The sequence below is a fragment of the Leucoraja erinacea genome, chromosome 5, assembly GCF_028641065.1.
Source record: "Leucoraja erinacea ecotype New England chromosome 5, Leri_hhj_1, whole genome shotgun sequence".
NCBI classification, from domain to species: Eukaryota; Metazoa; Chordata; class Chondrichthyes; order Rajiformes; family Rajidae; genus Leucoraja; species Leucoraja erinaceus.
Window position 1 is genome coordinate 66,932,626 of NC_073381.1, and position 13,229 is coordinate 66,945,854.

The 13,229-nt window shown below is 39.3% G+C and overlaps 1 protein-coding gene across 4 annotated transcripts in view; it reads right to left on the reverse strand.

Moving 5' to 3' along the window:
* Window positions 1–2,529: 2,529 nt before the first annotated feature.
* Window positions 2,530–13,229, reverse strand: part of epha7 (eph receptor A7) — a 252,404-nt gene continuing 241,704 nt past the window's right edge. For all 4 annotated transcript variants that reach the window (XM_055635837.1, XM_055635835.1, XM_055635836.1 and 1 more), the window contains one exon: window positions 2,530–7,321. In XM_055635837.1, the coding sequence (XP_055491812.1) occupies window positions 7,207–7,321 (115 nt within the window). In that variant the 3' untranslated portion in view covers window positions 2,530–7,206. The remainder of the gene's footprint in view (window positions 7,322–13,229) is intronic.

A 13,229-nucleotide genomic window follows, 5' to 3' on the forward strand; every position in this document is an offset into this window, starting at 1 on the left:
CACATTTGAATGAAGTAAGCAATTGCATGGAAAATGATGGGAATATACATTCTATTTTATCATTTTTCTGTTTATAGGACAGAGATATCACTAGAATGATTGTTGCCCATCCCAAATAACTGTTGATCTGCTGAAGGATTTTGGGGAATGATTCTCCCATGGTGTTCTTGGATAATTTTTCTAGCAATTGGACATGGGGGGGAAAGAAAATGAAGGTATAATGCTTTAATTCCAAATCAGGATGGTGTGTGTGCCTTGGAGGGAAATGTGCAGTGTGTGTTATTCATACAGGCTTGATGATTTTGCATTTCTTAGTGGTAGATGTCTGGTATTTCAGAGGTGCTCTGAAATTATTCTCAATGATTTGCTGCAGTGTACTTGGAAATGGTTCATGGCAGTTATCATAATATGCCAGTGATGGAAGGAAGGAATGAATGGAAATCCTGGAGGTTGGATTTCAATCAAACAAGTTGTTTTGTCCTGAGCTGTGATGAGCTTCATTGTAGATGAACTGCACTTTAGGCAGGGCACAGTCCTTTCCTACAGCAATTCTGATTTATTTTGTAGATAATGAAGAAAAACTTTGGAATGACAATTGTTAATATCTTTTCCATAAGTTTCTCAGCTAACCTCCCCTGGACCTCACAGTATTATGTAACTGGTCCATTTATGCTCTGGCACAGTTAGGTGATAATATGGTGAAGTCTTTCTTGGGAGATGGTCCCTCGCTTGCGTTGTTGAGCCTCGAATATTACTTGCCATTTGTTGGGCCCTGCCCGCATGCTGTGGGTGCAGAAATGGGCTGCTTTATTTGTCGAGGAATTGGAAACTGTCTTGAATATCTTTTTAATCACCAGTGAACATTTCCATTTCTGATTTTATGAGTAGGCTAAAATGTATTGTTGATGCAGCTGTAGATTATTGGACTTTAAGATGTTGCCCTGGGGAATACTGCACATTGTTCTAGGATGATATGCCTGATTACTGGCAACCACAAACATATTCCAAAATGAGAGAAAAAAACTACCCAAAGGCAAGGATTCCTCTTAATGAACTACTGACCAGATTTAATAAATTCCGGAGGTGACCGCAGCCATGATGTAAGATCAGACATGTCTGGAATGTACTTTTTTTTTCCATGTTGAAAACAAATTGTTGATGACGTTTGGAACTATATCATATTGATAAGACTCTAAATTGTGCTAGTGTGGGGAGGTTGGTGGTAGGTACCAAGTTGTATTATGATTGTCCTCTTGTTATTTCTGTGATATGTAATGAAAAAAGCAGCTAATGTGCTCCAGGCCATCATCTTCCAGACCTTCACTGATCACATCAACTCTGGCGATCTCCTCTCTACAGACACCTTATAAATCCCCAACCCTATCTAGACCACTTCTGTCTCCTTCCCAAAAAAGTCTTAAGAAAAAGTCTTCCGAATGGAAATATAGCCTATCCATGACCTCGAAAGATGCTGCCTGATCCGCTGAGTTACTCCAGCACTTTGCGTTCTCTGCAATGTACTGCAGTGTGTTGGTTACTGCCCATCGGTAATCTAACCTGAAATCTCTGGTAGCATGTGGCAAAGTGAGTAGGAAGGAAATGCAGAAACTGGTATTAACTGAAAATAGACACTAAATGCTGGAGTAACTCAGCGGAACAGGCAGCATCTGTGGAGAGAAGGAATGGGTGACGTTTCAGGTCGATACCCTTCTTCAGAGTAGTCAAGGGAAAGGGAAACGAGAGATATAGACTATGATGTAGAGAGATATGGAACAAATGAATGAAAGATATGCAAAAAGGTAATATGACAAAGGAAACAGGCCATTCATTGTTAACTGTTTGCTAGGTGAGAATGGGAACCTGGTGCGACTAGGGTGGGGAGGGATGGATAGAGGGAGTACAGGAATTACTTGGAGTTAAAGAAATCAATATTCATACCACTGGGTTGTAAGTGTGGCAAAGTGTCAGATGAGACACAGTGCTAGGTTTTAGCGATTGAACCTTTGCCACGCTAAACATAAAATAAAAAGGAATCCATTCAACCTTAAAAATACTGACCTAAAAACACTGCACAAAAAAAAAGATAAATGTCTTTAAAAATGCTGATCAATATATACCTCTCTCTGAATGACAGAACTTAAAATGATTCAAAATTATGGTAGAATTGTAATTATCATCAAATAACGTGGTTATTTTTGTCAAGATAGCTGGAAAAACAGGTTCAAATGTCTCTGGGTATAACAGATTGCAGAATATAAAAGTGCAGTGAGGGTGGCAAACACTCTTTGAGAAGGTTCACAAGCATTTTCTTAGCAAATCTATAAAATGACACACTAGTTAAAAACGAAAGAGCTTAAATGCAGTCGTCTACATTTTATTAAAAATCACTGCATCCGGCTTAATCCCCGGCATGTCCTCAGGGTAAAGCATCTAAAGCACACGTCATGCCCCAGTTTTAAGATGACACCCATTTGTTCTGGCTGTGTCAATATAGAATTATTTTTTATTTTACCTTTTTTTTGTAGTGGGTTATTTGCCTGTCAGCATTACTTTTTAGACATGTAATCATGTCACGTATATTCTCATACGAGTCCCCTTATGTGCCGCAGCCTTGGAGTAATGGAACAAACTGCATTCCTAATGGGGCGCCTGCTGCTTGCTTCTGCGCCAAACTCCACCCACACAAGTTGAATCTTGCAGAATATTTTCTAGAATAAAGCCATCATTTTCTGACAGGCAGTGGCCTATGGGACTGATTATTTTGTTATTGAGTAGTGGGGAATGTAGCAAGAGTTACAAAACTATAATCTCATTAAAACTCAATAAATAAAACATGTGCTGGATCCAAATTGAAATTAATTTGTACGTTCAGGAAACAAATGTGTCCGGTTTCAGAGTTTTTTCCCCCTCTGTTTCTGTATGAATGCTGCTATTTGCTTGCATAAGGACAATCAATATCATAATGAAATATACCACAGTCATTTATCGTAAGTGAAGCACATTGTTTTGCCCTTGAAATCCTTCGTATTATTCTCTTATATTTTTGTGCCTCGATGGAATTTTTATATTATATTTCAGTAGTTATAACAAACCTTTTGTGCTATTTCCACATGACTAAAATCTGCTGGTTCAACTGAATTTCATTCTGTTCAATGTAATCTATTGCCCCTAAAAAGGAGGAATATAAAGCTCTTATCCTACTCTTTTTGTAAAAGCCAAATTCCTTGCTATTGCCACCATTTTCCTTCACGCTATGGTAAAATCTTCCAGTCCTGCATATAAATGTTTACCCTTCAGAGCCTCGTTTAGCCGTCCTAACATCAGACCTTTAGTTGGTAATTCTGACTGTGGGTATCAGATAATATGATGTGTATGAACAGAAATTCCCACAAAGGCTGTGAATCTTTTGTTATCCATCAAGCACAAGATGATAATCTGCTTCACATCGGTGCTCGTCATGCATAATCTTCTTGGCATGAGATGAATGACCTGCCTTGTGTTAGATTGAAGTATATTGTTAACTGTGACAATCTAAGCCGCAAACTGGCTCACCTGCATTTTATACGCGGATTCAATACCACCAGCTTGTGGGATTTTTTTTTTTCAACACAAGCAAAATCCTGTGCAAGTTCATTCTATTTGCAAGCATAAAACCAAAGCCTGCTCCTCTGTCTCCACTTTGTGAATTCAAGTCCCACAGTAACACTGGCTCACCATGCGGTCCTGTGAGAGTGCTCTCCTCTTGCTGGTGCCAGGACATCTGTTCAATGAGGTGATAATGATCCCAGGAATGAGTGGGTTAAAATCATTCGATAGTAGAATTAGGCCAATTGGACCATCAAATCTACTCCGCCATTCAATCATGGCTGGTCTATCTCTCCCTCCTAAACCAATTCTTCTGCCTTCTCCCCGTAACCCATGACACCGTTCTGATTATATTCTGGTTAACATATGATGAATATTTGATGGCACAGGGCCTCTACTCGGAGAAGGATGATGGTGGATGATCATTGAAACTTACCGAATAGTGAAAGGCCTGGATACCATGGATGTGGAGAGGATGTTTCCACTAGTGGGAGAGTCTGGGGCCAGAGACCATAACCTCAGAATTAAAGACATACCTTTAGGAAGATGATGAGGAATTTATTTAGTCAGAGGGTAGTTAATCTGTGGAACTCATTGTTACAGAGGGCTGTGGAGGCCAAGTCAGTGGATAGTTTTAAACCAGAGATATTCTTGATTAGAACGGGTGTCAAAGGTTGTGGGGAGAAAGCAGGAGAATGGGGTTGAGAAGGAAAGATAGATCAGCCATGATTGGATGGCGGAGTAGACTTGATGGGCAAAATGGCCTAATTCTGCTCCTATTACTTATGATCTTAAGATGGTAAAAAATATTTAGGGCATATGAACCTATAAAGGAAGGATTAATTTGCTCCCTCTGGTCTATGATGGCAGACATTTTTTTCTAAGTGTCCGGGTTAATTTTATCTGCCAATCAACATGTTTTAAAGATTATCAGCCCACTAATCACGCAGCTGTTTATGAAAACCTTTTGTGTACAAGTGATTGACCCCTTTTCCCACACTGCAGCTGGGAATGTACATCACACAAGTGCTTCAGTAGCTATGTTGTTACAGTAGAGTGTTGTTATGTAGCAAGCTTAATGAAAGGTAATTTATAAGTGTAAGCCTTAGTTATCTTTTTGGCCCAGATAATTTATACAATGGTGACTGTACAATAGGGCAGCACAGTGGCAAAGTTGCTGCTGTACAGTGCCAGTGACCCAGGTTCGATCCTAACTACAAGAGCTGTCTCTGCAGAGTCTGTATGTTCTCCCCATGACCGTGTGGGTGTTCTTCGGATGCTCCGGTTTCCTCCTAGGTTCGTAAGTTAATTGGCCTCCATAAATTGCTCCTGGTGTGTAGGATGCAAAATTGGGATAACATGGAACTAGTGTATGTGTGATCATTGATCGGTGCGGACATGGTGGGCTGAAGGGGCCGTTTCCACATTGTATCTCTTTAAAAGTTAAAATAACTTTACAAAGTCAAAACAGTTTCAAAGTCGATTTGTATCAATTGAAATAAACCCACTGGAAATCATGGTGGTAGTTTTCAAAAAAATATATTTACAGTCTTTTACAAACAATTGAAAAATAAGACCATCAGATTAATCACAAAACTTCTAATGAAATATTTATATAGATTCCAACTCAACAGAATTCACTGTATTCTTGTGAGGAAAGAAACCATTTGGAATTATACTGGTCTCTTGATGTCTTGAAGGAGTTCTACCAATCCTACTGTAACTCCAGCAGGATACTGGTGTATAACCCAAAGCAAACAGTAATAATGATCATCTAACTCTGTCACTTTCCTGGAAATCCTACTGGCCTCCTGTTGGAGTTCTTGCAAGACACTGGTAGACCCTGTGCTGTTTCAGGGCCACTGTCTCTAAACCAAACAGAAATAAATAATAGACTATATAAACACAAAATAATGAAAGCAATTATAAAAACACTATACATGATCTGGGGAAAAAAGAAAATTGGAAAAAATGACATCTCTTTAGATATTTTGTTTAGATGTTCGCTAAACTACAACCTTCTTTGGTCCTAAATGTGATTTTTATTAATTAGTTAATATTATGTACAACTGAAAATAAATGAGTTGTCTGTGATTCTCTGTCAGTGAAATAGAAAAATATAGTGCATTTTCAGTGTGTACTGAGCTCACTACAGACAAACTTGCATAAAAAAATGACAGTACAAATAAATTACAACTTTTACATAGAAGTATTTGCATCCCTCGTGTTCAGGACATGAGAATGGAGTTCTGATCTGATATGTGGGGTCTCTCATGAAAGTAAAAAGCTCCACTCTTTGGAATCTTCTGTGGGTCTTTGCGGACCAGGTAACCATCAATTATGCTACAGTCGAGTAGAAATGCAGGTTGGAAAAATCCAATTGACTGGAGGAATGAGTTGGGTTGTGACAATAACATTCTGGGTTTAAACACTTTTCCACTGAGAAAGGACTTAGATCAGAGTTCGGTCGGTTTGATGTTTTCCATCATATCTAGATACATTAGTGTATCTACAAATATGAGCCTTGAACCTATGGACAGGCTCATATTTATGCCATATTCTGTGATCACCACAGCTCATTTGCAAACATATACCTAATATGATATACATTTTCCCATTCCTTTCCACTGCCATATTCCACATCATACTTCATATTTTAGTTTGGTCTAAACCCAAACATTTTTTAACCATTCAGTTGACCGTTGATTGCAATATTTTTTCTTTCTCCTAATTTTATTGTTTTTAATCTTTCTCTCATCACTATATTAACTAAGGTGCCATGCTATTTTATGAGGTCTGAAAAGCCTACATAAAAAATAAGGATCTGTTTCAAGGAACCTTAACTCTCTTCAAAATAATTCCCTTTCTGTTTAGATTTTTCGGCATACAATCTTAAAGTAAAATGGAAGCTTTTGCAACTGGAAAATTATTTTTTAAAGTCTCTGTAAATGATCCTCCTGTCGGTAACAATGGATGGAAATTATTGAGAGCGCCAACTTCCAATAAGTGAAAGCTTTTTAGATTTAAACTACAATGGCTATTGCCTACAAGTGGCACATCAGTTTCAATATCATCACATAGGTATCAGAAAGGGGTAGATAGAGATTCATGGATGAATACTTAAGAACTGGGGTTGCAGTGAAAGCCTTCCGATATTGCAGGTAAGAAGAACAAGATGGCTGAACGAACCCCATTCAGCAAGCACAAGTCTTGAAAATGATTTAATTGATTAACCATAACATGGCGAGTGTCTTTGACAAATATAGTCTACATAAACTGATATGTACACCTTTAAAAAGCCCAGTAGACAAAAAAGGTTAGAATCCGAAGTTGCGGTTTTTTTTTGTGTTTTTTTTTTCTCTTTGTAAAGTTCTAAACATTGCAGGTAGTAATTTCTTCATAATGTGCACGTTCCAATCACTCTCAATCTGTGCTGTAAAAGGACCTCTTTGTTTTTTCAGTGGCTTGGAGGAACATTGTTGCACACCTTCCCCTGAATCTCTGATCCATCACAGGAAGTAATTTAGAAGAATGTTGGTACTGACAGTACTAGCAGCAGATGGTGTCTTTTTGTTTTCCCCCAAAGTCTGTTCCCTTTTGCTCGAAGGGAGAAAAGGTCTGTTACACTTGAATCCCCGTACCATGCAAGTGCAGCATCTGGGCTCTCATAGTCTGAATGCTGCTCATGATTTTCTTCTGATGCCCAACTAATGTAATTCCCAAGCTCATCACATCCCTGTAGAACACAAAGCGGAGTGAATAAAAGCATGAAGAACATAATGCAGCAAGCTAAAGCCATATCTATACAAAAAACCTACACACTAATAAGGCCACTCAGTCAGTGTCTGCTGGTGATTATATTGGATCCTCAATTCAGAATATTTCCAACTATTTTCTGTCTCCTGATTTTTTTTTTTCCCCATTTGCTAATTTGAAATATCCAGGGTGCTTTCCTATTCGGGTATTTCCTTCAGGGACTCTGCTACACTTTGTAGCAAATGTGTGAAATAGTTATTCCTTCAGTTCAATTTAGTTCATTATGCTAAGATGGGTGAAAGTAATGCATCGTCATTCTACAATTTTTCACTACTTCACACTTTCTTCACTTTTCTCCCCTCTGAATCTGTCTGTCCAATGTTTTATTTGTCATCACAAGCACTAAAATGGGCGGCACAAAGGCACAATGGTAGAGTTGCTGCCTTACTGCGCCCGGGACCCATGTTCAATCCTGACTACGTGTACTATCTGCATGGAGTTAGTACGTTCTCCCTGTGACCAAGTGGATTTCTCTGGGTGCTCCGGTTTACTCCCACATTCCAAAGACGTACAGGCATCGGTAAAATTGTCGCTTGTGTGTCGGATATTGTTAATCAGAGGTGACCGCTCGTTGGCACAAATTCAGTTTCCACGCTGTATCTCTAAAATCTAAAACATTTTCAATAATTTGACAGCTGTTACTACTATTAATTTAATTATTTTCACTTTAAAAAAAAAAATTATTACTTTGAATCTCTCAAATGTTGAATACATTTGGCATTCACTTTTCTCGTACTTGTGTCTCTGTGGATTATTTTGAATTTCACCTCTTTATTCTGTGCATCTTGCTTTTGCAGTCAAACAGGCAATATATCCTAACATAGGACTCTAATTGCAATATCCTTACCGAGGTCACATTCACAGTATGAGCAGCACTGATCCTCAACGGTCAATCCCTGGGGTTTTCCAAAGATCATTGTTACCCAGTCAGAAGTGTCGCTATTAATAACTGCTCCCATTTTCCATTATCCATTCAATTTATTATCAAATTTATTACACCTCGCTTTTGGTGAAGTCATGAGATTTGAATGTGTGTGGAAAGTCAAAAATGCAAGGATAATTGTTCCATTTTGCTTGCATCCGTACATATCAGCAAACTACACACCTGTCGCCTATGATTTCATGGATGGCGAGTGATGGACTGTAGGTGAACACTTTCCCTCTATACACTTCCAGTAATCAGTACTGTATCAAGACCAATGAAACAGAGAATTTACATTGTCCTGATAACCATTATCAATCTGTTGGACATGACCTCCCCACATTGATTTGAAGATACCGCATTTATTCTTATTAAGCTATAATTGTTTTCTTAAGAAAGGCCTCTAATAGTTTTTGCCAAGTGTCTATTTTGCAGGACATTACTGGCACAGTGCCCTTCATTAGTCAGGGAATTGAGGAAGTTGGGGCATTATCTCACAGTTGTACAACATGTTGGTGAGTACTGTTCAGTTTTGGTCACCCTGATATAGGAAAAAATGCGATTAATCTGGAAAGGGTGTAGAGAATCTTTGTGAGGATGTTGCCAGGACTCAAGGGCCTGAGCTTATCAAGAGAGGTTGGGACTTTATTCCTTGGTGTACTGCAGGCTGTGGGGTAATGTATAAAATCATCAGGGGAATAGACGGTGAATGTGCAGAATCTTTTTTCCCCAGAGAAGGAGAATCATGAATTTGAGGGCACAGATTTAGGGTGAGAGAAGAACATTTTAATAGGAATCTGAGGGGAAACTGGTTCCACATGGTGGAGGCTATATGGAATTAGCTGCCAGAGGGAGTATTTGAGGCAGGTACAACAACAACATTTAAACAATATTTGGACAGGTGCATGAATAGGAAAGGTATGATATGGTCCAAATGCAGATAAGTGGGACTAATATAGATGGGGCATATTGGCTAGCATGGACAAGTTGGGCCAAAGCGACTCTTTCTGCGCTGTCTGACTATAACTGGTGGTTCCCTTAGACTGAAGAAAGGTCTCCCAGACTGAAGAAGGGTCTCGACTCCAAAACATCACCCATTCCTTCTCCCCAGAGACGCTGCCTGTCCCGCTGAGTTACTCCAGCATTTTGTGTCTACCTTGGATCAAACAGGTGGGCAGGTAGGTCTCGTGTAGATGGGGCATGTTCGGTCTGAAGAAGGGTCTCGACCCAAAACGCCACCCATTCCTTCTCTCCAGAGATGCTGCCAGCATTTACTCCAGCATTTTGTGTTTGATTAAAACCAGCAATTGCAGTTCTTTCCTACACTAGTTTGGTCCATATACCACTAAATGTATCCTGTCCATGTACCTGTCCAAATGTTTTTTTAACATTGTGATAGTATCTGCCCCAATTCCTCCAGCAGCTCGTTAAATATACCTGCCACCGCTTGTGTAAAAAAAAAAGTTACCTCTCAAATTCCTATTAAATCTTTTGCCCCTCACCTTAAACCTATGTCCTCTGGTTCTTAATTTCCCTACTCTGGGTAAAAGATCCTGTTCCTTATGATTAAACATTTAAAAACAATTCCCATAATCTTAATTTTTTTTTAATTAAAGCTATTCAGACATATAACTTTAATTAAAACCACCCTAAATTCAAGAAATTATTCATAACCCTAAAATAAGTAAATTAGAAAAAAACACTTTTTTTTCTTTACTCAAGTTCAGCAACTCCAGTAGTTCGTCACAGTGGTGGAGTTGCTGCCTTACGGAACCAGAGACGCAGGTCCAATCTTGACTGCGGGTGCTGTCTGTACAGAGTTCCTATGCTGTCCCTGTGACAATTCATATTTTCTCTGGGTGCTCCAGTTTATCCCACATTCCAAAGACGTGCAGGTTTGTAGGTTAATTAGCCTCTATAAGTATTCCCTAGGGTGTAGGACAGAACAGGTATATGGTTGATCGATGGTCACTGCGGGATCAAGTGGGCCAAAGGGCTTGTTCCACGCTGTATCTCTAAAACTAAAACTAAACTAGATTCCATTCAAACAAATAAATTGGGTCACAGTACAGATTGGATGCAACGTGCATGCTCTCCTTTAGAAGAACAGTAATCTAATAAAATAGAACATGCAAGAAATAGTCAACAATTTGGGCAAAATCTGTGGGAAGAAATGGAACTGTTTCCAAGATGTATCTCTAAACTAAACTAAACAAAAAACTGAGTTAATGTTTCAGGTTGAAGGGTATTCGATCTGAAAATAATCAAACTGTTTTTCTCCACAAATGCTGCTTGCCCTACTAAGTGTTCTTTATGTTTTCTGCTTTTAATTCAGATTTCAAGCATCTGCATTTTCTTATTTTTGTTCCTCAGCCTAGCGCGTCAATGCTCTGCTGCTGGACTTGGTGAAGGTCAGATACGGCCGTGCCCATGTCGCTCTACTTTAGCGATTGAGTCTCAGCTTATGCTGGGAGCCTTATTGCTTGTTCTGGGACTATTCGGGTCAGTGAGATCAGCCTTGTATGGTGAAGTCTGATGTGGTGGGGAATGTGTGCGGTGAGCAAGGGGCCTCCCTCATGGAAATCCAGGGCAAGACATTTGTTGGCAATGAGAAGCTATAACAACATTTAAAAGACATTTGGGTGAGTACATGGACATGGAAGGTTTAGAGGCAAACCTGTGGGCCAAATGCAGGCAGGTGGGACTAGTGTAGATGGGGCATCTTGGTCGGCCATGGGTAAGTTGGGATGAAGGGCCTGGCTCTGTGGTGTGTGATTCTACTTGGAGTCTACTGGATTCCGTTGATCATTGGCTGTATGCACAGTAAATTGATATGAGTGATGATGATCAATAGGCTGAAGTACGGTCCCAACCCAAAACATCACTTATTCCTTTCCTCCAGAAATGCTACCTGACCTGCTAACTCCAACATTTTGTGCCTATTTAATGGTTAGAGGCAATGATAATATTCCTCCTCAATAACATGTGAAAAGACAAAATATAATGTAAAGTTTGCTTCTGATGCTGATCTGGAAGGAGGTATAATATTTCTTCCCTCACACCATAGGAGGCAATTTGGCTCAACGAATATATGTTTTTATCCATTGTATTTATATATGTCTTTGTAAGCTATTTTCCCCTGGTGGAGACTTGTGTGATCATAGGGAGGACATGTAAGATCTATTCAGCACAAGAGGTTGAGATCAAACCCAGGTCTCTGGCTAACTAACTGCTGTGCCACGATGCAGCCTGGTCCAACTAAAATAACAAGAACATTAAGACTGTCAAGGAATAGAGACTGATTGGATAGGTATGATTGCGTAAGATAGAATACAATATTAAATGTGAAATTATAGATTTTAATTGAGGGGAAAAATGTGGGAATGTTTTTACACTTAAGATTTATAGATTTTATTATGGAGTGACACGTGGGTGTTAGTGACACATTATCTTTATTATAAAGGGACTGAAGTGTGAAAACAAAGAACCTTATTGGTCTTATGATGGGCTTTGATGAAGCCAAATCTGAAGTACTCTGTATGATTTTGATCCTTTGATCCAAATAAAGATATACTTGTTGTAGCAGGATTGCAACTAGGGTTCAGAGGTTAATCTTATGTGGAGAATCTGATGATCTCATTGAAATGTATTCAGAAGGTGTCTTGTGCAAGGCTGAATAGCCTACTCCTATTCCCATTTGTTACGTTCTTCAATCCCTGATTAACCAGAAAATCAGTTACACAATATCAGTGTGGCTCGATGGTAAATGAATAAGCATCTAAATGATAGATAATTCAGTGGCTCAGGCAGCATCTCTGGAGAAAGAGTCGGAAGAAGGGTTCTGATCCGTAATGTTACCTCCTCCTTTCCTCCAGAGATGCTGCCTGGATAGCACGCAAATAAAAGCTTTTCACTGTACTTCGGTACAGATTACAAAAATAACTAAACTAAACCCAATCCACATAGACTGTGCTGTTTCCTGATAACTGTAAAATTGTTGAAGTTACACGCTCATTGAGTAAAGGAGGTAAAGAAATACCCCCTACAACAGGGAGGTTATGTCTTACAAATTGAGTTTTATGAAGAGGCAACCAAGGAGGTTGGGATCCAAGGAGAGCTGGCTAACTAGATGCAGAATTGGCTTCTTGGAAGGAAACAGAGGGTGGTAGTGGAAGGTGGTAGTGTTTTTTTTGGACTGGAGACCTGCGGCTTGGGATCAGTACTGGGCCTATTGTTGTTTGTGGTTTGTATCAATGATTAGGATAAGAATGTATCAGGCATGATTAGTAAATTTGCACATGACACAAAACTGGATGGTATCATAGATAGCGAAAATGGTTATCAAAAATTATAATAGGCTCTTGATCAGCTGGCAAGTGGGCTGAGGAATGGTATCTGCTGTTACTTATGTCCATAGAGCTTTTTTCTGCCCCAATCTTTATTAACATCACACACATCTTTGTACACAAGTTAATGGTGCTAGAATAACTTTTAGTTCTGGTCTATTATTTACAATATGCAATTCATAGTCATTGGGGTGAAAAGGAGAATCGGTTTGACAGGAAAAGGTAGATCAGTTATTGCATGGCGGAATAAACTTGATGGGCTGAATGGCCTAATTTTGCTCCTATGACTTATGACCAATATTTCAAGCTGTATATTATTACTGATTTGCACTCATACATTCATCATAAAAAGTAGAAGAATTGACTACAGAATGTATGTGAAAACTCAGCATCTCTATCATAGAAACTAGGTGCAGGAGTAGGCCATTCGGCCCTTCGAGCCTGCACCGCCATTCAATATGATCATAGCTGATCATCCAACTCGGTATCCCGTACCTGCCTTCTCTCCATACCCCCTGATCCCCTTAGCCACAAGGGCCACATCTAACTCCCTCTTAAAT